The 27,761-nt window shown below is 41.2% G+C and overlaps 1 protein-coding gene across 1 annotated transcript; it reads left to right on the forward strand.

Moving 5' to 3' along the window:
• The first annotated feature begins 632 nt into the window (after positions 1 to 632).
• Positions 633 to 27,746, forward strand: RGS10 (regulator of G protein signaling 10). Its single transcript, XM_084632995.1, has 5 exons — positions 633 to 1,113; positions 9,281 to 9,399; positions 10,894 to 10,980; positions 21,316 to 21,459; positions 26,084 to 27,746. Exons 1-5 carry the CDS (start codon positions 1,065 to 1,067, stop codon positions 26,228 to 26,230), a joined length of 546 nt encoding a protein of 181 aa, XP_084489121.1. The 5' UTR covers positions 633 to 1,064; the 3' UTR covers positions 26,231 to 27,746.
• Positions 27,747 to 27,761: the final 15 nt, after the last annotated feature.

Here is a 27,761-nt window from a genome sequence, read left to right on the forward strand (position 1 = left end):
TACCATCTGGTCCTGAAGCCTTCTCCTGGCTCATCACTAGCTGCCAGGAGAGAGCTCCTTCAGACCTTGCTTATCAATCGTCATTATAAATTATTAGATTGGCCAACATTGCGGAAACCAGTGTGCCGACGTTGTCAGAAAAAAACAACAGCGGTGTGAAGACGCTTGTCTTTGTTCATACTTTTCAAATCTATTCTACCTTCCCAGGTGCAAGTAATTCATCATACACTGTCTATGCTTTTAAAGTGTGTATTAATATTGCAATTTCAATTCAGATTTCCAACCAATTACTAAACTGGCAACACTGACGTAACTAGATGACCGGTGGCGGGGGGGGGGTGTTGGGGAAATTCAGGGGGGATTACACCCCCACTGGGAGGGGTGTAGGGAAATCCCTGATTGGTCCTCATCACCCGGCTCAAGCTCCCTGCAGGAGGAGGCAGGGGGCTGGAGGGGTAGGAGCTTGCAGAGCTGCCCGGCAATGTGGCTCGCTGCACAGCTGGGAAGGGGCCCCCCTTGCTGACGCCCCTGGCGGCTCCTTGGTGCTTTTCCTTTGCTGGGCTCGATTTTTTATTTTTATTTTTTTTAACTGGCGGAGGAAAAGGCGGCGGCTGCGCTTCGCATGCGGCTGCTAACCGCAGGCAGCTTGGCGGCAGCGGCTGGTGTGCGCGGGCGGAGGAAGGAGGATGCGCCCGGCCCCTGAGTCAGCGCCCCGGGACAGGCTGGCAGCTGCAGAGCGCGGGCGCCCGGGCGCCTCCTAGGGCAGCAGGAGGGAGCGCACAGGGGGCGCATCGCGGGGAGCGCAGGAGCCCGGCAGCCAGAGGCGGAGGGCGCAGAGGTGGGAGCCGCGGGGAGCGCCCACGTGGGGCGCCTCCTAGGGGTGTCCCAGCGAAGGGAGGGCGCTCACCGCAGGCAGGCCCGTCTCATTTGGCTGGGGAAGTGCCAGGCGCGCCCAGCCCTCGCCGCGGGACCGACTGGAGGCGCCTCCTGGGGCGCAGGGAGCTCCCGTCGCGGGCACCGCCTCCTGCGGCTGGCCGGCTGGAGCTGGGCAGCCACCCCCCGAAATGTTCACCCGGGCTGTGAGCAGGCTCAGCAGGAAGCGGCCGCCGTCAGGTAAGGAGAGCTTTGCGCGGAGGACGCGGGCGAGCCGGGGTCCCGAGCGGGCTTAGAGCGCGCGGTGTGAGTCAGCCGGGGCTAACCCCGGGCCGCGAACCAGCGGCCCCAGAATCAGCCCCAGCCTCCCCAGGCAGGGCATGACTCTGGCCAGCACCGGCCTTCTGCCGCTGGGTCCAGATTGGAGGTGAAGCTCCATTTTTTTTTTTAAACCAATGATTAACCCAAAGCAGGAGCCAGGGGTGCTGGTGCCTCTCCAGACTCCTCTAGTTTGCAGCTGCCTTTCGGCCCAGGAAGCTTTGGCTTTGCGTTGAGAAGACACAACCACTTCTTGCTTGCAGCGCAAGCTGCTTCAAGACCAAGAGGAAGTTTAGCTGAAAGAGGAAGGATGGAGTTTTCTTTTTAGTGTGTCTGAAAAATAAAGCACGCTGAAGTGGAACACGGAGCCCAGCTTCCAGCTGTGCTTTGGTTTGTTAACTGTCTTGTTTTCTCTCCACATGAGTCATAGCTGCTGTGTGGCAGAGGGAAGGCTACATTATAAGAAACTGTAACAAACACCAGTGAAAGTAGCAGTGCCAAATGACATCAGGTTCAAATAGGGCCTGAGCCTCAGAAGTGCTGAACCCCTACAGCTCCACTGAGCTAAACTGGAGTTGTGGGTGCTCAGTGCCTCTACAAATCAAGTAGATAAAGTCTCATTCAGGTGCTTTAACCAGCTGGATGATACAGATGAATAGAAAGAAGGTATGAATGTATGGTTTCACTGTATCAACCTGAATTTTTTACTGCCTTTCCTCTGAGTTATGCATGAACAATGACAGCTGTTCATGAGGTTTAGTATGACTGTAAAAGTCCACTATAATTTCTCAAAATATGCAATTGTGCAGTAATAGCAAATAATGGCTTTAGCTGTCTAATTCTCATGTAATGGACTTGGTAATACTTATAAAGCAACTCAAAACATGCAGTGGCCGAAAGCAGTGGTGGCAAGTTTCATATCTGAAACCTGTCAGTGTATCTGGATTTTTACAATATTCAGATATAATGATGTTAATTAGACTTAAACTAACTGAGTACAGGGTGTGATTGATGATTCATATTGCTGTAGACCTGTCCATGCTTTTAAGATGCTTAATAGCTCCCAGGACAAAGTGAACTTTGGTGGGGGTGGGAGGCATACATACTTCTGTCATGTGTGTTTGCCCTCACTGATACAGATGGACACAGCCCAGGTAGCATTTTCTGTCTTTATGCACCTTTTAATGCTTTGTATGCTTCTGGGGCTATCAAATATAACTGATAGGTTATGTTTTAAGCACAAGATTCAGAAACTATAATTTAGGTGTAGCATAGTCTTTTCCATTGTAGACTCTCTACAGGAGAGGCTGTTGGATTCTGTTGTTGCTTCTACATCAACCAAAATTTTAAAGACATTCTGATTAGATCATCTGTGTTAGTGGTGGTGACTTCCTAACCAGAAAGAACCTAGTTTGACTTTCAGATTCCAAGTTGACTTTGGAGAGCTGTCATCTAAGACCATCTTCTTACATTTGATATGGAAGTCATTGACACGGAACCCCAGAACGCCATTTTTACAGACACACTTTCAGAATATTACAGCACTTTAATACAGAACATTTTACAGCACTTTAATACAGAACATTTTACAACAGACTTTCACTGACACAGCAGGTTCAGTGGCTCAAGGAAACGAACATAACATATATTATTCTTTGTGAAATAATTTGGATAAAAATAACAAACTAAGAATCCTGAGTACCGACATTACTTTTGGAATGTACAATAAGATTACTAACTTGCAAGTTCCTCATTAAAGCCTTCCAAAGAAAAATTGAGAGTGGCTTTTAGTCTAGGTTTTTGTTTTGTTTTTAAAGTTATGTGCTTGGTGAATGCTTTCAGAGATGCTACAAATGCAGAACATACGTTTAATTTCCTTCCATATAGTTAAAACTAGAATCCAATTGCCATCTGTTGTTGGAGACACTCGAAAGAGGATGTTAAGGCTTATACTTTGAACAAACCAAAACAGGCAAAGGACAACTCTTCGTAGCCCATAGGTCCTTTAAAATACAGCAGCTACTAGAAAAAGTTGATCTATTGGACTCATCAAGTGGCACTTGGGTACATGGAAAGTAAGGGAACTTTCCCTTGTTAAGCGGAACAGTTAAGAACAATTTCTCATTGTTCCATAACCTTGGTTTATTAATTCAGGACTGTTGCTTGTGAGGGGAAAGACATTCTGATGATCACAGAGAAACGGTTAAGAGCACTTTAAAAAATAAAAGGCCCAGCTGTCAGTATTCACAGCTTCCCAAAGGACCCAGGCCTGATTTTGTGTGAAGAAGGAGCAAATGCATGTGGTGCAGTCAAAGTTCCCTCAAGATAAGTTTATAGGAGAATGGGAAGGATTTTGTTAACTGTTCTATTTGAGCATAAGCTTTCGTGAGCTACAGCTCACTTCATCGGATGCATTGGTTAGTCTCTAAGGTGCCACAAGTACTCCTTTTCTTTTTGCGAATACAGACTAATACGACTTACTCTGAAACCTGTTAACTGTTCTGTGAATTGATGCTATTTGTTTAAACACTGGGAACAAAGGAAAAAAAGCTATTTATAAGGTGCTATATGGGTACATACTTGGCTGATTAGCTGGTCATGTCTGCTGTCTTTTGTTAATAACTTTGCAGAAAACATATATGGAAAGGGATAAGCAAAGAACAAGCATTAAATGGCTGATGTAACAAAGTTTCGTAAGATGCACAAATTTTTGCTGTGTGATATGTTGCCACAGGGTGCAGTTTATTAAATATTTGTTATATGTCTGTTTGTTAAATATATGTTATATGTTTGCAACACTTCAGAATTATGGGTAGGATTTTCCAAAGTGTCTATCGAACAGGTTCACAAAATTTCCACTGAAATTCAAAGCGGACTTGTGCTGCTAAATCACTTAGGAGTGTGTGAAGATCTCACCCCATGTACTGAATCACCTTATTATTTGAAACAGTAAGCATGTAATGCTAATTGGTGGTTTCTTCTGTTTTTTTGCCACTGTCCTTTCAAAGCAAGGTCCGGAGCCTGGAGTTCTGATTTGCTAATTAATGTTAGCATGGGACTTGTTGTCTGTATAATACAAATATTCGCTATTTCAGATACGGACAGTGTCAAGTGTGGTAGTTAGAACTTTTAAAAAAAATTACATATGCCCTTTCATTTATCACTTATACAAATATTTATTTACAAGGTGTTTTTGTATCTTGTGTAATAGTATTTTGTAATGATCAAAATAGATCATATAGGATTGTTCCCTAAAATAATGCTGCAGCTAGTATAACTTCCAGACGTTAGCTTTGTTTATACAAGCAGTTGGCCACTGCACATAATATAAGAAAATGCGTTGTGATCCTGCAGTCAGTGGAAGTTTTGTTGAAGTAAAGACTGTATGGTGGGGTCCTGCGTACAATTATGCTGTGAATGTTTATAATAGTATTTTCTCCACTTATTGGTTTCCTTGTATGTTTAAAAGATAGTGAGTGTTTTTTCCACCAAAACAAGAAAGATCAGAGTTATTTTACATCTTTGTCTACTTCTGTACATTTTAATTTTCTACAAAAGTTCAAATAGAAAAGATCCCTTTTTCTGTAGTTCCTTTGCGTTCTTCTTACTGGTGCACATAATTATCTGCTGTTTAAAAAAGAAGTGAATTACTCTATCATTTGGATATTAGGTACTGGTGGCACTGGCAAGCATGCAGTTTGTGTGTAAACTACAGGACAGCATAATTGCAGGGCTTCTGATGGAATAAGATGATCTTACTAATGACAAGAAGAGGGATAACTAAGGATTAGCATATTTCATATACTAAAATATATTTCACCGTTACATTCTAAAAATAAATTAGTTGTGAAGAATTGTATATAAATTCCACTGCAAGTGTGATGATTTTTTTTTCAAGACAGTTCAGTAGAACTTTAGTAGATAGAAATGTAGAGATTATCCCTTGGGTTAGGTCCAGGCAAACCTTTTGCCTATTTTAAGACATAAAGAAGTATTCTCTATATGGTACACATGAACCTGTTGAATCAGACGGATTTAAGCAATTGTGTATAGAGTGGAGAGCTATGATCTTATTGGGGACAATTCTTATACTAGAAATATGTATGTGAGTGTCCAGTAACTGAGGTGAGAGGTGCCTTAGAACTGTGTACAGTGAAAACACAGAGCTACAACGATTCTAATATTATCAGAAGTATTTTGGGCCTGTTTCCCCATGGCCTTGTACCTTGTGTAGACATTTACGCTTGTGTAGAAGGGGAAAAAGCCTATTATTTATTATGTGTATTATGGAAGTGACCATCTGAAAATGGGGCCCCATTGTGCTAAGCTCTGTGCAACACAGTATTGGATCACTCCTGCCCCGAAGAGCTTCTGTGAAAGTAGACAGGAAAGACAAAGGGTAGGGAGAAAGGGACGTAACATGCAAACAGAGTGAACAGTGGTGGTCTGCAAACATCATGTTAGTGCCACAGTATTTTTGGGAGGAGTGGGGGGAATGGAGGAGTGGGTATATCTCATTTTACATTTTTAAAATTCTTTGGGTATGGTTTAATGAGGAGGAGAATAGCTAAATGAAAAGACAAGAGAAGGGAGAGGGGACATTGAAGGGTAGGGCAGGGGGAAAGAAGGAGGGTAGGAAGCAGGGGAACTTAGAGGGTAGGTAGAGTAAGGCTGAAATGAAGAGACTCTGAGGGAGGGGGTTGGAGTGAATGGACAGTGAGCACAGGGGAGAGAAATTGTAGAAAGCAGTCTGATGACATTGTCTGTGCCTGCTGCAGTTGTTCCTCCTGGGTAGAGAATTTCTCTGGCTCAGGTGGTGCTGGGTCCTCCCTGGAATTTCTTTTTGCCCAAGCTCCCATGGCTTGTTGAGGAAAGTGGCTGCCGCATCGGACCGTAGCCCCACCACTCCATGCCCACTTGGGGGAAGTTAGCATTGCCAGTGTCACCAGACTAGTGCAATCCTTGTGCCCTGTCCTTGCAAGAGAGGCATCAGGTAGGGAGGAAACTCTTTGCTCCCTTCCTCGTCCCCAGGGTAGGCCACAATGTGTCTGTCATCTAGTGTTCTAGAAAAACAGAAGCACAGGTCTAGCTTGGGATTCTAAAGTCAGTCTGCTTCAGAGTCCTCTTAGAAATGAATATCCATATTGCTTCTGCTATGGTTTTTAAAGAACAACGGACGAGTAACCATTACAGTCCATTTTGCATGGTAGAGCAAAAGAAGACCAGACATAAAATCTGACTCCCGTAAAGAGTATATCTAATAGGTTTGGTTCTCCACTACTCTGCCCATTGTGTAGTCCAGGTGTGGGCAACCTACGGCATGTGAGCTGATTTTCAGTGGCACTCACACTGCCCGGGTCCTGGGCACCGGTCCCGGGGGGCTCTGCATTTTCATTTAATTTTCAATGAAGCTTCCTAAACATTTTAAAAACCTTATTTCCTTTACATACAACAATAGTTGAGTTATATATTATAGACTTCTAGAAAGAGACCTTCTAAAAACGTTAACATGTATTACTGGCACGCGAAACCTTAAATTAGAGTGAATAAATGAAGACTCGGCACGCCACTTCTGAAAGGTTGCCCACCCCTGGTGTAGTCATTTACACTTGTGGGTAGAAAACACTGCCATTCTGATTTGGTCCCTGTGTACAGACAGTGGATATTTGCAGAACATGAGAATCTGACTCTATACAAGTAACAATATTTTGCACATTCCACCCCAGGATCCCAACATGCCTTGTAGACACGTTAATTAAATGTCACAACTCCCTTTTGAGGAGGGAATTATTATTATTTCCATTTCCCCAAAGGGGAAACTGAGGCATGGTGAAGTTAAAGCGCCTTGTTCAAGTTCACACATCAAGACAATGCAGAATTGGGGGCTTACTTAGAGATGACAAAGAGAGAGATCACAACAGATGAAGGAGGATGCTAATGACATGGCTTGTATTTTATAGTATACTCAGTGTGTGTCCCACTTGCTGGGTTAATTTAAAATATTCTCCTTTTAGTCTCTATATATTTTATTGATTTGGTGCATGGGGGTGGGTTTCTCCTTCTCCTTACGCAACGATACGTGATGGAGTCTGTGCAACTTTAGATGCTTTCACCCTCTTGCAGAGTTGTATTCCCCATGGAAAGGGAAACTCCTATGATAGATGCCTTGTGGAGAGTGAATGAGATTATTATGCTTTTACAACCAGATGTCCATCTGACTGTTATCAGAGGGAACTCATCAAAAGAACTCACCAAAGCCTCCAACAACCAAAATCCACTTAGCACAATAGGCTTTTCTGGAATACCAGTTTTCCATAGGTTTTCAGTCTTGGCATTTATCATTCTAGCTATCTGCTGATGTTTGACTCTCTACTCTGTATAATGCTTTTTCATTTTCTTCTTTTTTTCTTTTTGGACAACTGCTATAATAGGTTTAGCTCCACACTTAGAAAGATCCCTAACTTAGATCCAAATATGTATTGAGAAGATCCATATCTTTGAACACTGGCTTTAAGGTGAAATGAAGGACTTATAAAAATAAACATGCCAATAAATAGAAATGAGATACCAAACTGTTAATAGAAGAGGGGCCTAATCCTGTTCAATTTCCTTACACGTATAGTCCCATTGACTTCAATGGGCTACTTGGGTGAGAAAGGTGAGCAGGATTGGTCTCTACTTGCGTAGCTTTCAATTACAAATGCCCTCTTTGTATTTATTATTAATACGGTGTCCTAAGTAAGAGCTTTATTTATTACAGTGGAGTTTTGAGTGTGCAAGGAATGTGTGATTAGACTCCCAGTCTTATAATGTCTAGCAATCTTAGATAGGGTTTTAGGCTTGACCCTGATGGCCCAGACTCCCACTGTCTTTATTGGAAGTTTTGGGCACACAGCGAATGGAAGATCACGCTCTCTCTGTGTTTATTATAAAGCTTTTCAATTCAGCAGTAAAATACTTGGAGCCTTTCCAAGAAGAGGGACTGCAGAGTGGTAGCCAGTGAAGAATCTGTTTCTATCTGGCCTCAGCAGCCTGCGGTTTAATAAACCCATCTCTTGGCACAGTCAGTCAGATGTAGATTCAGCAGTTAGACCATCTCTTCCTTCTCCTTAGACTTCGGAACATTTGTGAGAATGCTGGCTGGCATATTAGTCGGGTACAACCTTGCACTCTTTATTCTGGGAAAACTCCAATTGATTTAAGAAAATCAAAAGTAAACTGCCCGACAATAAGTGTACTCCAAGACTGCACGAGACCATTCCACCACCTGTCTAGCTGCCCTCCCAGTAAAATGGTTTGATTTGTAGGCCTCGTCTCCTCCTAAACAAAGCATAGTTTTTCTTTCTCCATCCGTGGCCCCCACCCTACCCTGAGAGTGTTCATTTCTAAAAGAAATCTCATCTAGGCAGCTTACCAAGATTTGTCTCATAACTTCGGTGTGGGTGATCTAAACCAGCCAATAGCACTGACGGTGCCAGAAACAAGCTCACAGCCCTTTTACAGCTGAGGCTCTGGTAGTAATGTTCCATGTCCATAAGGCAAATTAACTCAGATAAGACAATGACATTATCTGCTCTTGAGTTCCCTGACTGTAAAGCAGCTTTTACATTTCTTAGGCTTTGCTTTCACTGCAGGATTAGCTTGAGGTTTTGTCCCGAACCCAACCCCCATCCACACACGACAGTTTCTATTCTAGCTCATTCACTGGGCTGTCAGGGTGGGTTGAAGCTTGAGTGCTGCTGATGCTTGAACTTGTAATGCTGTGGGGATGCAGCTGCAGGAGTTACAACAGCGCATCCGCTGCTAATCAAATCGCTCTTGCAGCCTGAGTGTTGTTTTGCAGTGTGGTCGAGCTAGGTTAGTTTGAGTGGAGTAACCGGAGTGTACGGACTCTGAGCAAACTGTAGCAGCGAAGACAAGCTCTTAGCAACGATGCAGAATGGAAAAATACATGTTTCTTTTCAGTGTGATCAAATCTCCTTTTAAGAAAGCAGCTATGACTTGAAGGTGTTGAGGAGGGTAGTGATGGGATCAGAAAAATGCACGTGAGACTATTCATTTTTTTAAAGCTGGTTTGTTTACTTTTCAGAGATAAATGACAGCGATGGCAACCCAAGCAGCAGCCAACAAACCCTAAAAGGAACCTCAAGGTGGACTACGTCACTAGAGAACCTCCTAGAAGATCCAGAAGGAGTGAAACGATTTAGGGTAGCTATCTTAACTATTAATGGTTGCATAGACTTTAAACAGCATTTGAAGCTTAATATGTATCCGCATTAAATAATGGTGGGGTACCAATGGCATGAGGGTATACATTTGTATATAACTAGATGTGTGAATTAAGCGTTGGTGACAGAATAGTTGAGCTGGGGCATTTGCTATGCTTCTCAGATGGTGTCCTCTGCCAACAGCCTATCTTTGGGTATAGGGAAAATGATTGGTTGCACCTTTCTAACCAGAAAATAGATGACCGGCAATGTTATGGGTACAGTAGGAGTAAGGGTTGGAAAGCCACAGTGGGCTAAATAATGGAGCAGAAGGAAACTTGGTCTTTTCTGAAATATTACTGTCTCCTGTCGTGTCATATCCACTGCTGGGGCCTGATCCTGTAACCCTTATCCATATAAGTTATTCCAGTGACTGCTACTGAGCAAGAGTAACTCAGTAGGGGCCCGATCCTGTGTTGTGACCCAGGCAGGTGAACTGAGCGTAGCTCCTTTAATTTCAGTAGGGTTCCCTGTGGGATCAGCAGTCTGCCCACACAGATCACAATGCAGGACTGTGGCTCAAGAATGTTGGGGGTGGCCCATTAACCCTCAATCTCGCAAGTCTTTTATCATGCTAGTAATCAGTGTAACTATTTGCATAAATAAAAACTATTTGCTTGAGTAATGATTTGCCCAATCAAACCCAGAGGCTGGAGTGAAGTGATTTTATACCAGACCACTGCTGGAAAGTGCTATTACTAGACTGATCCAAATGCTTTTAGAATTCCTGGTGCCAGCAAATAATTTAATCTTTCTTTTTTCACATTTGACATTGAAAATTGAACATCCCAGAACTATAAATATTTGTCATTGTTTTTATACACATGTTAAATATATATATTTTTTCCATTTTAAAAAATGCTTCTCTTTAGGAGGAATGTGGTTTGTTTAAACACTGTCTGGAGAGTGCAAATATATCTTTTGATTTAATTTACTTAAAGATAATTTATTGTTACTGATGATCATGTTTAGAAGCAGTTTCATTTGCAGTTTTTGCCAGTAAAGAATGTCAAATGAAAGTAGACTAGAATCCCAAGTGATCGATAAAGCTCATTAAAAGAGAGCTATATACTTATTACTACTGAGTTTGTGTATTTCCTGTGTTCTTTCTGAATAACAATTTTAAATTGCTCAAGTTGTTTAATGATGATAGATACATTCCTCTCATTAGCTGGCTGACGGAATTTAAGACTAAAATTTAGGTAGGCTGGTTCTTATGGATTGTATTTTTTAAAGCATTGAATATGTTGTTTGTTGATAGTTCAGTAGCACCTCTTGGTCCCCAGCTGGTAGCCTCATTTTGTGCTGTACAAAAAATAATAAGACAGTCCTGGGCCCAAAGAGCATCTAGTTTGTACAGACTAACACGGGGAGAGGAAACAAACATCTGAAAAATCAGATCTTAACATTCTACTTTTTTTTTTTCTTTCCCCAGGAATTTTTAAAGAAAGAATTTAGTGAAGAAAATGTTTTGTTCTGGTTAGCGTGTGAAGAATTTAAGAAAATGCAAGACAAGAAACAGGTATTTCCTTCAAAATTAAACTTTACCTGCCAACAAAGATTCCATGGTAGCATTAGGGATATAACCTGTCTCCTACTTACATAGTTATTCAGCTGTATTTCATGTATGTACAAACAAATATATTGAAGGAATGTATCAGAAATCATCAAAACTAGAGCTAGTTGTAGCTAGCTAGTAAAACAAATTTTATTCTGAATCAGAATGAAAAGCCAAAATTGATATTTCCCATGAAACAAAAATTCCAAAAAATTTCAATTTGGAACCACTGAAATGTTTTGTTTTGATAATGTCTAATCATTGTTCTTTGATAAGCTAAAGATGTTTTGTTTCAATAATGGTGTAACTTTACTACATATAGTGTATTATATATAAAATATTAAATATATTGTAATACATTAATTATTTTACCATATAAAAATTGAAATAAAATGAATCAAAACAAGAAAGTTGAAACATTTTTACTGTATCAAAATTAAATGTGTTGACATGGAACTAAAACAGTGGAAACCATTTATTTAGACTTTTCCCCCATCAAAAATTTCTTCAAAATCAACATATTCCTGTGAATTCTTTAGATTTCGACTGAATTGCATTTTTGACAGAAAACTGTTCTGTTGAATATTTTTTGGTCAGCTCTAATCATAACCTTTTTCTGCTGTATAGGTGCCAGTCCTGCAATTGGATTCACATGAGCACAGGGGTCTAGTTGCATTTTCTGACTGTGGGATCAGAACCACGTTATGTGGAATCAGGCCTGAAATATTTACTGGGTTTCTGTCTGTTTGCTCCTGTAAATATTGGAGAATGTTTTGACAATTAAAACATGTAATTTGATTAATGTTTTAGGCTGAGACGTCCAAAGGAAGTTAGAAGCCAGAATCCTATTGCATGTCAGTGGGAGCTGAGTGACTAATTCCCTTAGGCCTGTTGGAGAATTCCAGCTTTAGACTTTCTATGGGGACATCAAGGGCTAAATTATAGCCTTTGTTGCTGGACGAGCACTTTGCAGCTGAATAGTCCAAGTGGCCGTACTCTGCTGGCCAAAGGCAAGCAGAGTGCCACAGGAAGATAGGGGTAGGGAGTTTGCTGAGCAGAACTCTCTACACCTGCTCTAGAAAGGTGCATTGTACACTCCCCACTGTGCCAGGAACCATCAGAAATAGGAGGGAATGGGGACACAGGTCTCATCCCCATGGTACCCTTAGTACCATGAAATTGTTAACCTTCAGAGGGAGTCTTGCAGGTGAAAGTCTAGAGCCAACCTTGACTATGATATTTGTTCTCACAAGACACAGGAATGACTATAGATCAAGGCTGGTTGAAAATTTTTCCTTGGAACTGTTTTTTAGTGGAAAATTGGGTTTTCAGCAAAATTAATTTTTTTTTTTTTAAAAGTGTTTCCATTTGCCAGAAGCTGGGAATGGGCGACAGGGGATGGATCACTTGATGATTACCTGTTCTGTTCATTCCCTCTGGGGCACCTGCCATTGGCCACTGTTGGAAGACAGGATACTGGGCTTGATCGACTTTTGTTCTGACCCAGTATGGCCGTTCTTATGTCTGCTTTCCACAGGAAATTTTGATATGTCATACAAAGAAAAAATGAACAACTGAAAACCAAAATATTTTTTAGTATTCAAATTTCTGCCAAAAATTTTTCTGCAGGAAAGGAAACACATTTTTCAACCAACTCAACAACAGACCTCACCATGCATAGAACTACCCAGAAGTAATGTCTTGGGCTTGGTTTTCCCTCAGTAAGGTCTATGCATACACATATAGATGGACACACTCAAAACAGAAACAACTAATCAGGCTGTTTTTCCTACAGTCTGGAAAGAAGAGAGAGATTGGGACGATGGGGGGATGATTGTTGTTTCTATTTTAAATATTTCTGTTCTGTATTTGGGGAAAAACAAATGATACAGTCTTATCATATGGTGATGATAACACTCTTTCCATTCTGCTAGCATCTCTGGAGGATGTGAAACAGAAGCTACTAAAGTTTGACATTTTAAAATCAGAAGGTCCCAAAAACTTGCATCCAAGAGCCTGCTGGATCATTAATGTTGATTTTCAATAAGTCTTGGTGCACTAGGGAAGTTCCAGAAGACTGGGAAAAAAATAGTGTGCTAATTGTTAAAAAGAGTCAGTGGGATGACCATGGTAATTATAGTCCTGTTAGCCTGGCCAAGATAATGGAGTGGTTGATATGGGACTTGACTAATAAAGAGTTAAAGGAGGGCACTGTAATTAATGCAAATCAACATGGGTTTATGGAAAATAGATCCTATCAAACTAGCTTGATATTGTTCTTTGATGAGATTACAAGTTTGTTAAAGGTAATAGTGTTGATGTTTTATTTAGACTTCTGCAAAGGATTTGACTTGGTACTGTACAAGATTTTGATTAAAAAACTAGACTAATATAAAATTAAGATGGTACAGGTTAAATGGGACTCAAAATTTAATTGAAAAAAGAGACTTGTCATTATGTGGATGTGTTTCCAGTGGGATCCACAGGTATTGGTTTTTGGCCCTGTGCTATTTAACATTTTTTATCAATGACCTGGAAGAAAACATAAAATAATCACTGATAAAGTTTGCAGATGGTACAAAAATAAGGGGAGAGGTAAGTAATGAAGAGGACAGGTCACTAATTCAGCGTGATCTAGATCACTTGGTAAACTGGGTGCAACCAAACAATATGCAGTTTAATATGGTTAAACGGATACACTGAGGAACAAAGAATGTAGGTCAGACTTACAGGATGGGGGACACTATCCTGGGAAGCAGTGACTCTGAAAAAGATTTGGAGGTCGTGGTGGATAATGAGCTGAACGTGAGGTCTCAATGCGACACTGTGATGAAAAGAGCTAATGCTGTCCCAGGAAGGATGCATAAACAGGAGAATCTCAAGAAGGAGTAGAGGTTATTTTACCTCTTCTTTTGGCACTGGTGCGACTGCTGCTGTTTTACCATGTCCAGTTCTAGTGTCCACAATTCAAGAAGGATGTTGATAAATTGGAGAGGGTTCAGAAAAGAGCAATAAGAATGATTAAAGGATAGGAAAACATACCTAGCCATAGACTCAAAGAGCTCCATCTATTTAGCTTAACAAAGAGAAGGTTAGGAGTTACTTGATTACAGTTTATAAGTACTTACATGGGGAACACACATTGAATAATGGTCTCTTCAGTCTTTCGGAAAGGTACAACCTACAATGGCTGTAAGTTGAAACTAGACAAATTCAGACTGGAAATAAGGTGTAAATTTTTTATAGTGATAATAATTAGCTATTGGAACAATTTAGCAAGGGTCATGGTGGAATCTCCATTACTGACCATTTTGAAATAATGGATGTGTTTCTAAAAGAGATGCTCCAGGAATTTATTTTGGGGAAGTTCTATGGCCTGTGTTATACAGGTGACCAGACCAGATGATCACAGTGGTCCTTTCAGGGCTTGGAAGCTATGAATATGTGGGAGCTGCTCAGATACTACCATGGTGGCAGCCATTTAAGTTAGACAGACCGGCACTGGGTACATTAATTAGCTCTCACTTCAAGCCCTCCTAACACAAGTGGCAGCATTCTGCCTGGCTGTTGTCTACATGGTTGAGAAGCTGTCTGTGCCCTGTCTTCACCTCAACAAGCTAATGGCAAGACAAGACTCATGGGGCCTACTTTAGCCTTGGCACAAAAGCCATTACACATAGCACCTGTTCGGTCCTTGTTATTACAAATCAGTGCTGAAAGTAACCCATTGTGCACAATATTACCTTGGTATGGTATGTGCAGTATGTAAGGCCTGGTGTCTAGATATACCTGTTCCCTCTGTCAAGAGAACTTACTTTCTTCACTGGTGGATGTGGATCTGGCATTGCAGCTGTTTTGCAAATAGGGAGTATCTTTTTCTTCACACAGGCCAGCTGTTTTCTATCTGTATGATGCACAGTGGCCCAGGCCCTGCTCAGGAGCTAGGTCATCTCCATTGTTGCTTAAACAGGTACCAAATTGTATTCTAAGATGGATACTGCATGAAAAGTCCTTATGTAGGATTTTGCAGTGGGATGATGACCCTTTTTTCCTTTTATAAAATAATCTGCATCTTTTTTTCATGGTTTCTGTTTTAAGATTGTGCACACAGACACAGGAAATGGTAAACAGACATACAGAGATAACAGTGCAATGAATCCTCAGATGGATTGCCATATTGAACGGACAATGATTAACTAGTTCCCATTTACCTTCAATTATTCAGTACCAGTCTTTAGTCAATATATGCAGTCAGCAGTCTAACACTAGCAAAGCTTCTGGAGGCTAGAAGAATTATAATACATTATAGATTTGCAGTAGGGTTTAAAAGTTATTGTAGATCTATCTATCTATCTCCTTTACAGAATTAAACAGAAACTTTAAAGATAGAAATCATTCTGTTCAGTATTTATTACATCATGAAACACTAATTTGTCTCCTGAAAGTGATTTCTGCAGCAATCACTGTAACACTACATCAATGAGGGAGTTAACTTGTATATTTTGCTAATGTGATGCTTCCCAGGGATACCCAGAGTTGTGAGGCACCTTGCAACAACATGCCCTTAGTGTGAGGAGGCCTTGTCTGTGTCTGCCGGGGGCCTCGCTGTCACTCTGCAGGTTAGCAATAGGCCCACTCTAACGCTGAGCCCTCCCAGTGCCTCCGTGGAGTGTCAAGCCCTTGGTCCACTGGACAATCACAGTATTCACAGATTTGCTGCTTCCAAGATGCAGTATACCCAGCTTACCAGTTCCCCTCAGATCACCACTCTGCTTAACACAACACGTAGGGTAGGTGTACACATACAGCGCTATGGGGCCACAGCTGTGCCGTTGCAGCGTGTCTGGTGAAGACGCTTTATGCTGATGGGAGAGAGGGCAGAAGCTATGTTGGTGGGAGAAGCTCTCCCGCCGACATAGCGCTGTGCACACAAGCGTTTATGTTGGTGTAACTTATGTCACTCGGGGGTGGTTTATTCACACCCCTGTGTGACATAAGTTATGTCGACATAGGTTGTAGGGTAGACGTAGCCTGTGATGTGTTTATAGTGAAATCGAATATAGGGTTATTTAACAAGGCATACAGATTCAAGTAACAGGAAGTAGAACTATTGGAAATAAATTGTTACATATGAAATAAAATCATAACACGCATTCTAGAGATTAGGTTTAATTAACAAGATACTCTCCTGTCTAATAAAAGATTGCAGAACAGTGCTTTACTGTCGGGCTGTGACCCTCTTTTCACAAGGCAGCCACACCATGAGCTTGCTTCTTCAGTGGAGGATAAAATCTTGTCCCTCCTGCTGTTTTTTTTTTTTTTTTTACACGCACAGTTGCAGACTATTGTCTCTTACCCAAGGAGGTCTCCTCTTCAGAGAATTATTTTGGGTTTCTTTTTTCTTTGTAAATCCTTAGGCAAACACCTGGCCCCTACACTCCCTGTCTCCATGGATATCCATTATTCTGTATGCTGATTGAGTTATCCCTGAGTCCCCTAGCCTTTTGGGCCTATTTTCTTGTCAAATGGGGCCTGTCCTGCTGTACTAGGGGTTTGAGGAGGTGTACTGCCTTACTAGCAACAGCTAGTGGAGACATTATGCCCGCAGAGACCAGGAGCCGGCATGGTACCTCCAAACGTACTGTGGAAAGTATGCTCATGAGTAACGGTTACTACTGTCTATGGCAAATACTACGTATGCTCATGCTTTGTAATCTTGCCTACCCTTATCAGTATGTCAAGTGGGCAAGGACAGTGTGTCTAGCTGGCAACACTGGATCCCCCTACCCTGTACCTGAAGGATGCCAACTGCTAAATTAGTGCATGGCAGTATCTTTTGCCTTCCTCTTCTAGTGCCCCGCCAGACACATGGGAGCAGCCATAATTTGGCCCTGTATAATTTGCAGTTTTCTCTCTCAACAAATATTATTCACAGGCAAAAACGTTTAGGACAGAATTAGAATTGCAAATAAGTGCCACTTGCTTACAATGTTAAAATTCGAAGAGAACACAACAAACTGGTGGCAGAACCAGGAACAGGACTATTGGCATTCAGCCCAGGGCTTTAAATGCTAGTCTGCTCTGCTCCTTCATTTGGGTTAAGATGCCTGACATGGCAGGATGGTACCTTGCATTCTGTACCCCTTGGGCAGTAGTTTTCACTATAAATTCAGAAGTCCAGTTCACACTCTTATAGGGCCGGATCCAAAGCAAGAAGGGAAAAGACTCCCGTGGGCTTTGGCTCTGCCCCACATCTATTAAAAAAATTCAAAGAAAGAGACTTTTCTGCTCTTTTCTTCCTTAGCTGCCCAAGTCTTTTGTCCGTATTTCTTTTTCTATGTATTCAAAGTTTATTAAAGCCATCTCCCACCACATTTTACATATTTGTCTCCTCCAACGGCTTCTCTTCACATATCTGCACTGATTTAACTTATGGTGTCATTTTTAAACCAGTTTAAACTGGAACAGAAAGCAGTGTGGACACTCTTATTTTGGTTTAAACCAGGCTTGTTTTGGCTTAGTTAAAACCCATTCATTATCAAATTAAGCTAAAGCAGAATAAATCATTCTTTAACGAAAAAAAATAAAATAAAAAGAAGTTCACACACAGAGGCTGGTTAACCAAACTGTTGCAAATTCGTGCACGGACACCCTCCAGGTGAGTTCAGGCCCCCCTAATAGTCTAAATGGCTTAAAAGAGCATCTCTCTATGGCACATTATTATGACCTCTTGCGTCAATCTGTAGCATAGTTTGGCTTTGCACAAGTCTGTATAATGTCAGGATGATGATGACATAAATGTGCTGGTGAAAAGTTTTTGAAATACCTTTACTGCTTGTATTCATTAACTGAGGGACGTGCTACCTCTCTGCAGCTTTTCACCATCAGTGCCCTCCACAACTGGGCTGAGGACTCATGCAGTGTCATTTTCAGTACCTCTTCCACACTAGCTCTTTTTTTTTTTATAGCCACCCCTCTGTTAATTAGCTAATGTCAGTAAAGCTGATCACAGGGTGTGCTATATAAATGCTGATTAGTGTTCTTAAGTAGAATTATTGTTATGTTCAGTAGCTAGCTTTCAAACAACTCAACAGTTTTAAAAATATGTTAAAAACAATAACAAAAAGCCCCACCACTAGTGCCTGGTACACTTCTTCTAGCACGTGGACACTATTATTTTATAGAGCAAATCTGATTCTTGTTTAATTAACAAGGCGTTTTTTGTATTAAAAATAAGAATGAGCATTTGGTTAGCATCAGTTGTGTGCAGTTGCTGTATGTTCATGATTTAAAAACAAACAAACAAACAAACATCACAACCCTTTGTGTGTGCTCACAATGTTAAAATATTTCTTTCTTTTCAAATGCACTTTAAAAGTAAACATAGATAGGGAGTAAGAACTATCCAATCATATGGAATCTTTTTCACTTTTTCAACCATGGGAAAAATTTAGCAAAATGCTACAGTGAAGATTCTCCTGTTGCTTATGGTAGCAGAAATATATATATATAGCACCTTTCATTTCAAAAGGTCTCAAAGCACCTTGTAAACTTCATATGTTCAGGAATCTCTGCTGCCACTTCTAGGCTGGAACGTGGCAATGGTTAAACGGAGCTCAGCAATGCTAAATAATTTAAATACCAGAGTCTGGCTTCTGATGAACATCTGGGGTTCCCCGGTTATTTCTTTTGGGAACCGTACATGTGTCTTTGAGCAGAACTTGACTCTGGGAAAGGAAGTAAAGAGGAATATTATATCCATTTGAAACAGCAAGGGGGATTTCTGTAGACAGAACCTTATAGTCCAAATTGGAATTTGGCCAGGACAGTGGGGCAAGCACATGTATACTAATGAAAAGTTCCATGGGATCTTTAATGACCACACGTGAGTGAGATCTCAGTTTTAAATCTTATTTAAAAGAAGACTGTTCCAGTAGCACAGTCCCTTTTTACCACCCAGCTGACACAGAAGGCAGGAAGAGTGCCATCTACGGAATCACTGACATCGCTTCCTTATTCCTGCTCAGCAGTCGTTTTTCCTGGAAGGTCGCTGAGGTCATGTCTGCAGCTGGGCACTGTGATTCTCAGCGGGGATAGACAGACTCACGGTAGCTTCACTCGAACTTGCATGCTAAAAATAGCAGTGTAGGTGTTGAAGTTAAGCTAGGATCCAGGGGGGTCAGGTGAGCTTGGACTTGGATGGCTAGCCTGGACTGCTGCGTGTGCCACAACATTCACACTGCCACTTTAGTGCACTAGGTCAATGAATCTGTCTACTCACGCTGGGAATCGCACCTTCCAGCTGCAGCGTAAGCAAACCCTGAAGCAGGGGTCGTCAATAGGCAGACTATGGGTCAAATCCAGATAACCGGACTCTTTTGAACGGACCCGGAAATCTTTTTATTTACTTATTATCACTATTATTGTTATTTTTATTATTATTTTCTCCAGAGTCTGGACCTTGACTATGCCTTGACTAAGAAATTTGGACGTTGATTAAAAAATAATTTACTACCCCTGCCTTGAAGGCTCCTCTACATTAGCAAATGTTGCTGCTTTAACTATACCGGTATAATTAAAGTTGCCTATTCTCCCTGCCCCAGTGTGGATGAAGTTATATTGATAAAAAAGTGCTTGGCATATTGGTATAGCTTATTCTGGTTGAGGAAGTGAAATAAGTTATCCTCATAAAAGGCACCTTTATACCAGCGTAACTGCATTCCCAGTAGGTTTATAGCAATATAACTGTATTGGTTAAACACGTCTAATGGACATAGTTATATTAGTATAACTTCTCTAGTTAGAGCAGGCCTGAGTGACCCTACCTGCTTTAGTATGAAATTGACAAAGATCACATCCCTAGGCAGTATGGCTCCTAAATATACTCCTTCGGTATGATCTACTGTATCTGTTATATCCTGGTATTTCATTCTCCTGAATGAATATTCTCTTTTAAAAAGAAATGTTGCCACTCAACATGTATGTGCTCTCAGCTGTGAGACGATTAATTTTTTAGACCTTAGGAATACACTAAGTTAGATGTGCATAGCTTTTTTTAAAAATTATCCCCACATGTCTATTTTGAACTGTAAAACATAAAAGTATTCCTGTGATTTGTTCATGGCCAAGGGTTTAAGTGCTTTCCTCTTCAGTCTCACTTCCCATCACAGATGCAGTCTTCTGGCTTGTGCTGCTCTATGAATACTGTTCCTCATTAAATATGCAATGCAGAATATTTATGGTTACCCATTGCTAATTATCTTCTAGTGTCTGCTGGTATGCAGCTTTAAGCATGAAAAATTTAGAACACCAGTTTGAGATTTTCATCTCAGGTGGCTTTAAAATAAATAGAGTCTCCCACTGTGCTCATTCTTTTATCTGCTTCCATGAACTTCCTAAGCAAGGAGAGTTTTGTAATTGATTTCAGTGGGAGCAGGATTGGGGTCCTTAATAAAGTACTTTGAAGTTGAAGAGTGCTGCATAAGTGCTAAGCATTATCATTATTATTCCTGCTTTATGAAGAGAAGGCCACTAAAACAGAACATCTGCTGCAGTCAGAGCAAACAATGAAAAATAAATTACCTCAAATAAGCCACACCTAACCTCTTCAGTTATAGTGATAAGCCCTCTCTGTGCAGTTACACAATTGCATGATCAGGGCCTGATCATTAGAAGATATTGACTTCTTGAATGAAGTGCTGAGCTCTGTTAGCTCCCATTAAAGCTAATGAAAACACAGCATGTTGCAGGATTAGGCCTTTCTTTAAGGAATATCTATTTCCTAAATGAGGAATGAAATGATCTATATGTCACTATTAGCTATAGTGTGTTCACAAGTATCTGATTTCTGTTTGGTTGCTTTCTTTGCCTTTTTGTTTCTACAGCACAAAAGAGGAAAGAGAATTTACTGCATGATATAGCATTCTGGGGCCTGATTCTCCTCTCTTGCCAGTTTTATTCCTGATTCACACCTGTGTAAGTGAGAGGAGAATCAGGTCCTTTGTACTTAATTATAAACATTTCAGAACAGAAGTCAGGAGCTGGGATAGTTAAAGGAACCTAAAGGAGTTAGGTGCCCAGATTTGATTTGGGTAACTAACTCCCTTGTGATCTTTTGGAAATCCCAGCCAGAATGTACAAGAAAAAACTGACTTACTGCACACTTTCTTTCTTTTGACTATATATCTTATTTCTAAGATGCTGCCCCTGATAGAGGCATCTCCCATGCTGTTAGCATGTCTTGAAGGAGGACTCTGGCAAAGTAACATGTTCCCATTGTAAATATTTGACCCTTCACAGATGCAAGAAAAAGCTAAAGAAATTTACATGACTTTCCTGTCCAGTAAAGCTTCCTGCCAAGTCAATGTTGAAGGGCAATCCCGTTTGAATGAGACGATATTGGGAGAACCTCACCCACTAATGTTTCAAAAGCTGCAGGACCAGGTAAAGTTATTACGTTTACCCTGCTCACTTGAGGACATATTTTATGGCTTGTGTGGAAGGATGCATTGAAGATGGCAGGGACAGGGAGGTGGCGGGACCATAAGGCCTGGGCTGTTGCTGTATATAGTGTCGGTTCTGCCAGAGCATGCACATTGCGAGCTAACCGGTAAAATGAGCTCCCATGCAGGTATGAAAGCAGATGATCTTACAAGATACAGAGTGATGCACGTTCACTGGACTCAGGGTAAAACCAAGGGTTGGATGCTGTGTGCTGTACTCTGTGGCGGCTTGCTGAGTTGGAAGCTTCAAAGGACAGAATTGAATGTGACGGAAGGTGAATTAGGGAAAAGGAGCCAGAGGAGTCCTGCTCTGGCAGCCTATCCTGGTAATGTGGTGGAGAGGACACTACTCACGTACTGGCTAGCACAGAAGAGCCCGGGCTCCGGTTCGGTCTATTCTGGCCTAGTTAGCTTTTTAAAAATGACAGTGAAAAGCTGCTAAGAATAAAACAGCTTGTTAAATTCTTTATTCTTCTCAACTGCACTCCATACCCTAAAGGGAACATTATACATTGCGCACTCTCTACACAGTGCTTGCTGCTGCAGCCCTCGCTCGGGGGAAACTCATACGCCATCTGTGATAGCATAAGGTTCCTTAATAAAGTTGGGACCTGGTTACTGTGCGCCACTCTGCATTTGTTATGGATCAAATCCTCAGTCCAGCTCCGGGGCTGGGCACTTAGCAGATGCATGGAAGGTGGAAGTGGAGGACTCCCATCCCCATCAGGCATGGAGAGGTGCTGCAGCTCTTCTCTGGAGGTTACTTCTGCTGAAATAATTATCATGCAGGAGTGAGCAACTGAGGATGTGTGAAGTGTCACATCCTTTCTCCCCACCTCTGCCACAGCCCCCTAATGTGATGCCCCCATCTTTGCCCCTGTTCCACTGAAGTGGCTTTCAGTGGAAGCTTGGTAGGATTTGCCTCTGTTTTTTGTCAGCAGCTGGAGAACCCATCAGCTGACTGATTTTATGTCCATGTTTTGCTGTGCACTCAGACTGAGACACCAGTTATGGTGATTTCAGTAACACTGAATTCTGTTACTGGCTCCCTTGTGGTCGCTGGAGTCTGCTTCAGGACTTTTCTCCTTGGTTGATTTCAGCTGCTCATTGACTCAAAATGGGACAGATGTCCTGGAATACCCCCTATCATCTCCTTGTGCTTTAGAGAGGGGGGCTGAGCTGGTAAGTGAGCCTCTATATCCCAATCCAAAAATCTCTATAGGTCGAGGAAGGGTTTGGATTTGCTAGTGCAGATCTGAACATCCTCATAGCTTGAGAGGGCTCGTTCCTGGGATTCCAATCCCAGCCCATCTGGCAATGCAAGACTTTGGGCAGAATTTTGTAGATGTCCATTTTGGAGACAGTCTCTTCATTTTTTAACCTACTTTGCCATAGACTGTGGAGTCACTGATTCTCATCTGCAGCTTCCAAAGAGTGTGGCCATTGCCACTTCCTGTTGCACCCTCCACAGGACTTTTGAATATTTGTATTTTCCCCTTGGTTCATGTCTTTTACAGCAAAGCAGTTCTTTGATTTAAACAGCATATTTAACAGAGTTGACATCACATGCTGAATGCATCTGTCAGGTATCGAAGTGGGCTGTTGAGAAAATGTTCTGCTCCCCTTGAAGTGGATTCCAAACGATTAACAGTGGAAATGTCTAAAGCTCAAGTTCAGTGTGACAAAGCAAAATCATTCATAAAAGAATCTGCGCTTATAGCTTTGACTTATGGGGGGGAATGGGAAAGAAAGTGTCCTCATAAACCCCGATGTTACTCTGCATAGGAGGTGATTACATGTCTGTGACAATGAAATTGGAGAGAGTACAAAAGACTTTAACTGTTCTCCATTTTAGAAGAGGGATCCATGCATAGATGGGAACAGCCAAAGAAGCACAAATTAGAGACATATACTAAACCAGGTTCTAGGGGAGTCCCGTTAATGTGCTACTCAAGAATGTCTGTAAATGTTTTAAAACTAAACACAGGACATCTGGGGATTGCTGCAGATTTCCACTGTATGGAATGCAGCTTTTGTCTGATCCTGCTACACAGTACTCCAGCAGCAATTATCCTCTTCTCTGGCTTGAATCCTTATTAAGTTACAAGGAGTGGTATAATTTGCTCCCACGAGGACAATCTGAGATATGACTGTGTTTGTAAAGTATAAAAGGTCATAGCTTGAAGGCCAGACTCTGACCTTATTCATGGCAAGTAGCAATTTACTTCTTGAGTAGACCGATTGATTTCACTGGGACTTCTTGTTGGGGTAAAGTACTTTTAAATATTAGTAAGAGTATCAGTATTTGGCCCTGTGTATGTAGTTATTTGGATACAGCGTCAGCACAAAGGCTGCTATTCAATATGTGGAAGTGGAACTTTAGTGGTTCATAGAACCCTTGTGAATTTCAAACTCTTTGCCCAGGTACTTGCACCTGTTCTGTGCAGAGATTCCAAAAATCTCATCCATTCAGTTTAAAGAGCAAGAAAATTCCCTTTCTGCACATGACTATAAAAAACTCAGCAATCTGTGTAGTTGTCACACTCCAGGACTGTTACCAACTTGGTTTTAATCTTTATAGTATTTGCCCACCATGAGAGGTGCCCTGTTGTCACCATGAAAAGGAGGGGGTCTGTTAATGTAAGTTCCAGACTCTGGCTCATGAACCTCTGATGCGCTATGTCTTCACCACAAAAAAAGGTGTATTTTTACATTTAGATTGCTCTCTCGATGTAGAATGCTAGTAGATACATGGCACAGGTAATTTTTACCTTGATGTAGCTAGTCAAGGTCAACCCCAAGTGGGAGGTATAGGGTTAACCTCAACTAGCCACATCAAAGCAAAACCTACTTGTGCCTTGTCACTGCTAGCATTCTACACTGAGGTAGCTAACTTGAGTTAAAATTCATTTAAATCCATTTAGCATTTAAATTAAAGCAGGGAGTTTTCCACTGGTTTACATAAAAAATGAACAACAGTATGAAAGCCCCTGTGTCATTTCTTTTGCAAGCAGGATACTACAGGTCATACATGCATATGTTTTATGTGATTGAGGGTTTTTTGAAGCTAAGATTACTGCGGAGGTGAAAAGAACAAGTGTTCTCTCTACAAGGAGGAAAGCTACAGTTGCACTAACAGTTTGAAACGTTTTAGAAATGAGACCCATAAAGCTACAGCTTCAATTATCCACACATGGAATTTGTAACCCTACTTATTGAAGCAGCTGAGAATCCAAAAATTCCTGTTGGAAGCTTAGCTTAGGGACTTTGGGCACCATAAAATGTAATCAGTCACGAAGCGTGACTCAGAGAGGCTACTCTAGTGCACTCATTGCCAGAGGGTGATGTATGCTTTTGTTTTGTTTCAATGATGGTTTGGAGTTATGGTTTGCAGTATTTTTTTTTTCTCCCCTAGCTTTTCTAGCCCAAGCAAAATAGTCACGACCTAGACAACTGAGAACACTAAAGACTTTTTCGTGGTGGTAGTAAAAATCCAAGTAAGTTGTAGGAGTTTTCTTAGAAATAGATGGAAGTAGGAGGTTAGAAAACAACTGAGTTGGAGGATGAAGCGGAGTTCAAGAACATCAGGGAACTGGAAGTCCTGGAAGAGAAAAGACAACGTGACTAGCTCCCAAAAATACCTAAAAAAGGGTGGTGGGGAAATGGGGATAAAATATTTATTTTGAAACAAAAAGAAAGAAGAGTTTTCAGGTGAAATACTTATTATTATATAGTGCCTTGTGCCCCTGTACACACCGTGGGTCAAATCCTGGTCTCCTTGAAGTCAATGGCAAAATTCCATTGCCTTGAATGAAACCAGGCTATCAGCCCTCGCATGAGTAACAAGTGTTGGCTAAACCGGTTATAAGTGTGAGCTCAGCTTCAGGAGTGTTGGACAAGCCAGCTATTTCAATCAGTGACACATTTGCACCTGCAACCATTTTTCTGCTTAAATTATTTAGAGGCTCTTTTGTTAACATCTTAGTGCTGTGTGTGTGCACTCAGGCTCTACTGTGATATTCAAGTGTGGTTATGATCAGAAAGGTGAGTGTATACAGCTCTGCCCCTTCTGTGCATTCTGAGTCGCATCTTTTTACTGCACCACCCGAACGCCAACTTCATTACGTTTTTTTCTCCTGGTGGCCCCTGCAGAGCTGACCTTGTTATGGGTGGGAGCTGGGTTATGTCCTCATTTGTACATCATATACAATTAGTAACTAAGTGCCAGCTGCAGACCCTTTACAACAGGTAGTGATGTGAGAATCTAGCTTTCAAACATCAGGTTGCATTTGCCGAGTTCTCAGGCAGGAAAACCACCATTTGACCCATAGGCTGATCAAATTTGATATGGACATTAATGAACATGGAGCCCCATAATACTGTTTGTTATACACAATCACTTTTAGAGTATATAAGATTTATTTTAATGTCATGCTTTCTGGCCAGTACATTTTAGTGTACACATTTGCTGACAGAACAAAATTTTAGAACTTTTTCCTATTATCCTTCTGGTTTAGGATCTATTTTATTTGAGTCATTGTTTTTGTTTTGTTTCCCTCCCCCAGATATTCAATCTCATGAAGTACGACAGCTACAGCCGCTTCTTAAAGTCAGACATATTTTTAAAACACAAGAGGGCCGAGGAACAAGAAGAGAATTCATCGGAAGCTCAAACTGTAGCTAAAAGAGCTTCAAGGATTTACAACACATGATCCAAAGAAACCCATTCAGACAAGTAACAAAAAATAACCTAACTCTCAGGAACAGTTTTTGGGTCTATAACTGTTGCATTTAAGGCTTGACAAGCACAAAACCCTTTTAGGGGATATTTACCTTCTTAATTGCTTGAACAACTAATTGTTTTTGCATGATGGCTAATACCAAACACTCTTGAAAAGACCATTTTCTAAGCTAAAATGCTGAGGTATCCCTATGTAGCATGAATTACATCCCATATTTAACAAATATAAATGTTTTCCAATCACTGTATTTTGTGAGGCATCACAAACATGAGAAATGGAAGATAGGGTTCCTTTTGCCTCCTGATTTTATAGCTATCCTGTGTGTATGTTTGTGAAGTCAATGCAAAGTAGCATTTCCGGTAACTCTGTGGATGCGTCATACATTGATTACCATTAGGGGGCAGTATAATTTAGGGTTACTCCTAATAAAACCCAGTTTCAGTCCTCCCAAATGTAAATCTCTTCTTTGAAACTAATCTGTCTGTGAGACTTTGAAAAGCAATTTCAATTTTGACTTTGGGAAGCGTGGGTTTGCCTTTATTATTGAAGCAGAAGGCTTGGTTTTTTTGGTCAGGATTTTCATTACTGTATTTCTTTGATTTCATGATGTTTCCCACAACAGCCAACCAGCTTCTTCGGATGACAGAGGCTAACCGCCAGCCTTGACAGAAATAACATGTCAACTGTAAAAACACAATAAAACCTCTAGTGTTTTCATAGCACCTAAACTATAATGGAACAAAAGCACCAAAATAGGAAGGATTCCTTCAAAGCACTCGAAAAGCTATAGGAGAACTGATACCCGTTGCCCACTTCTGGACATCACACCTTCGGGTGGGCTTAGCACTTCAGCCAGCTAGCACACTTATTCTGAAGTCACATGCAAGTACTAGTAAGCATTAGGTCTTCCCCAATCTTCCTGAGGAATTGTGCCCTGGTTGCCAGGAGTCCTTCTGCAGAGGCACAAAACAACAGTTTACATTTTCAGTCTGGCTTTGCTAAAATCAATTGGTAACATACTATCTGATTTTGTTTTCCCCAAAAAAGTGTTTTAGGGTTTCCTATGTGCAGATGTTGGGAAGTCCAACAGAACTGTGAATTCTCATTGTGATTGTAGCCATTCCCACTCCATGCTTGAGATGAAGGACAGTTTATGTCTGCCCTGAGAAGATCAACATGCAATGATGAAATGTTAGGATAATAAAAGAAAATGCTGGTGGAAATCGCCACCAAAGAGTTCTCTTTGTCTGCCTGGAGCAGCTTGGGAACTGAAAAGCATTTTTGCCATAAATGTTTAATGTTTATATTTTTTGAATTCACTAATTCAATGCCAAAGTACTAAATTGCCATTTGGAATTGGGAGAACATATTGGCTGGCATGTTTTATTTACAAGCTTCGCCATGTGTCGTCTAGCTCTGACTCACACTGACTCACTATTTACTCATTTTTTGTGTTAGTACAGGCTTTTCTTGAGCTTGTATTTATGGGCTGTCTAGTCAG

This window comes from Lepidochelys olivacea, assembly GCF_965140295.1.
Source record: "Lepidochelys olivacea isolate rLepOli2 genome assembly, chromosome: 7".
Lineage (NCBI taxonomy): Eukaryota > Metazoa > Chordata > Testudines > Cheloniidae > Lepidochelys > Lepidochelys olivacea.

Bases quoted from the DNA above. Each gene is read 5' to 3' on its own strand.
- RGS10 (XM_084632995.1), top strand. From the start codon at position 1,065: ATGTTCACCCGGGCTGTGAGCAGGCTCAGCAGGAAGCGGCCGCCGTCA. The intron at 1,114-9,280 runs GTAAGGAGAGCT...TTTACTTTTCAG, and splicing joins CAGGAAGCGGCCGCCGTCAG to AGATAAATGACAGCGATGGC. The intron at 10,981-21,315 runs GTATTTCCTTCA...GACCCTTCACAG, and splicing joins AAATGCAAGACAAGAAACAG to ATGCAAGAAAAAGCTAAAGA.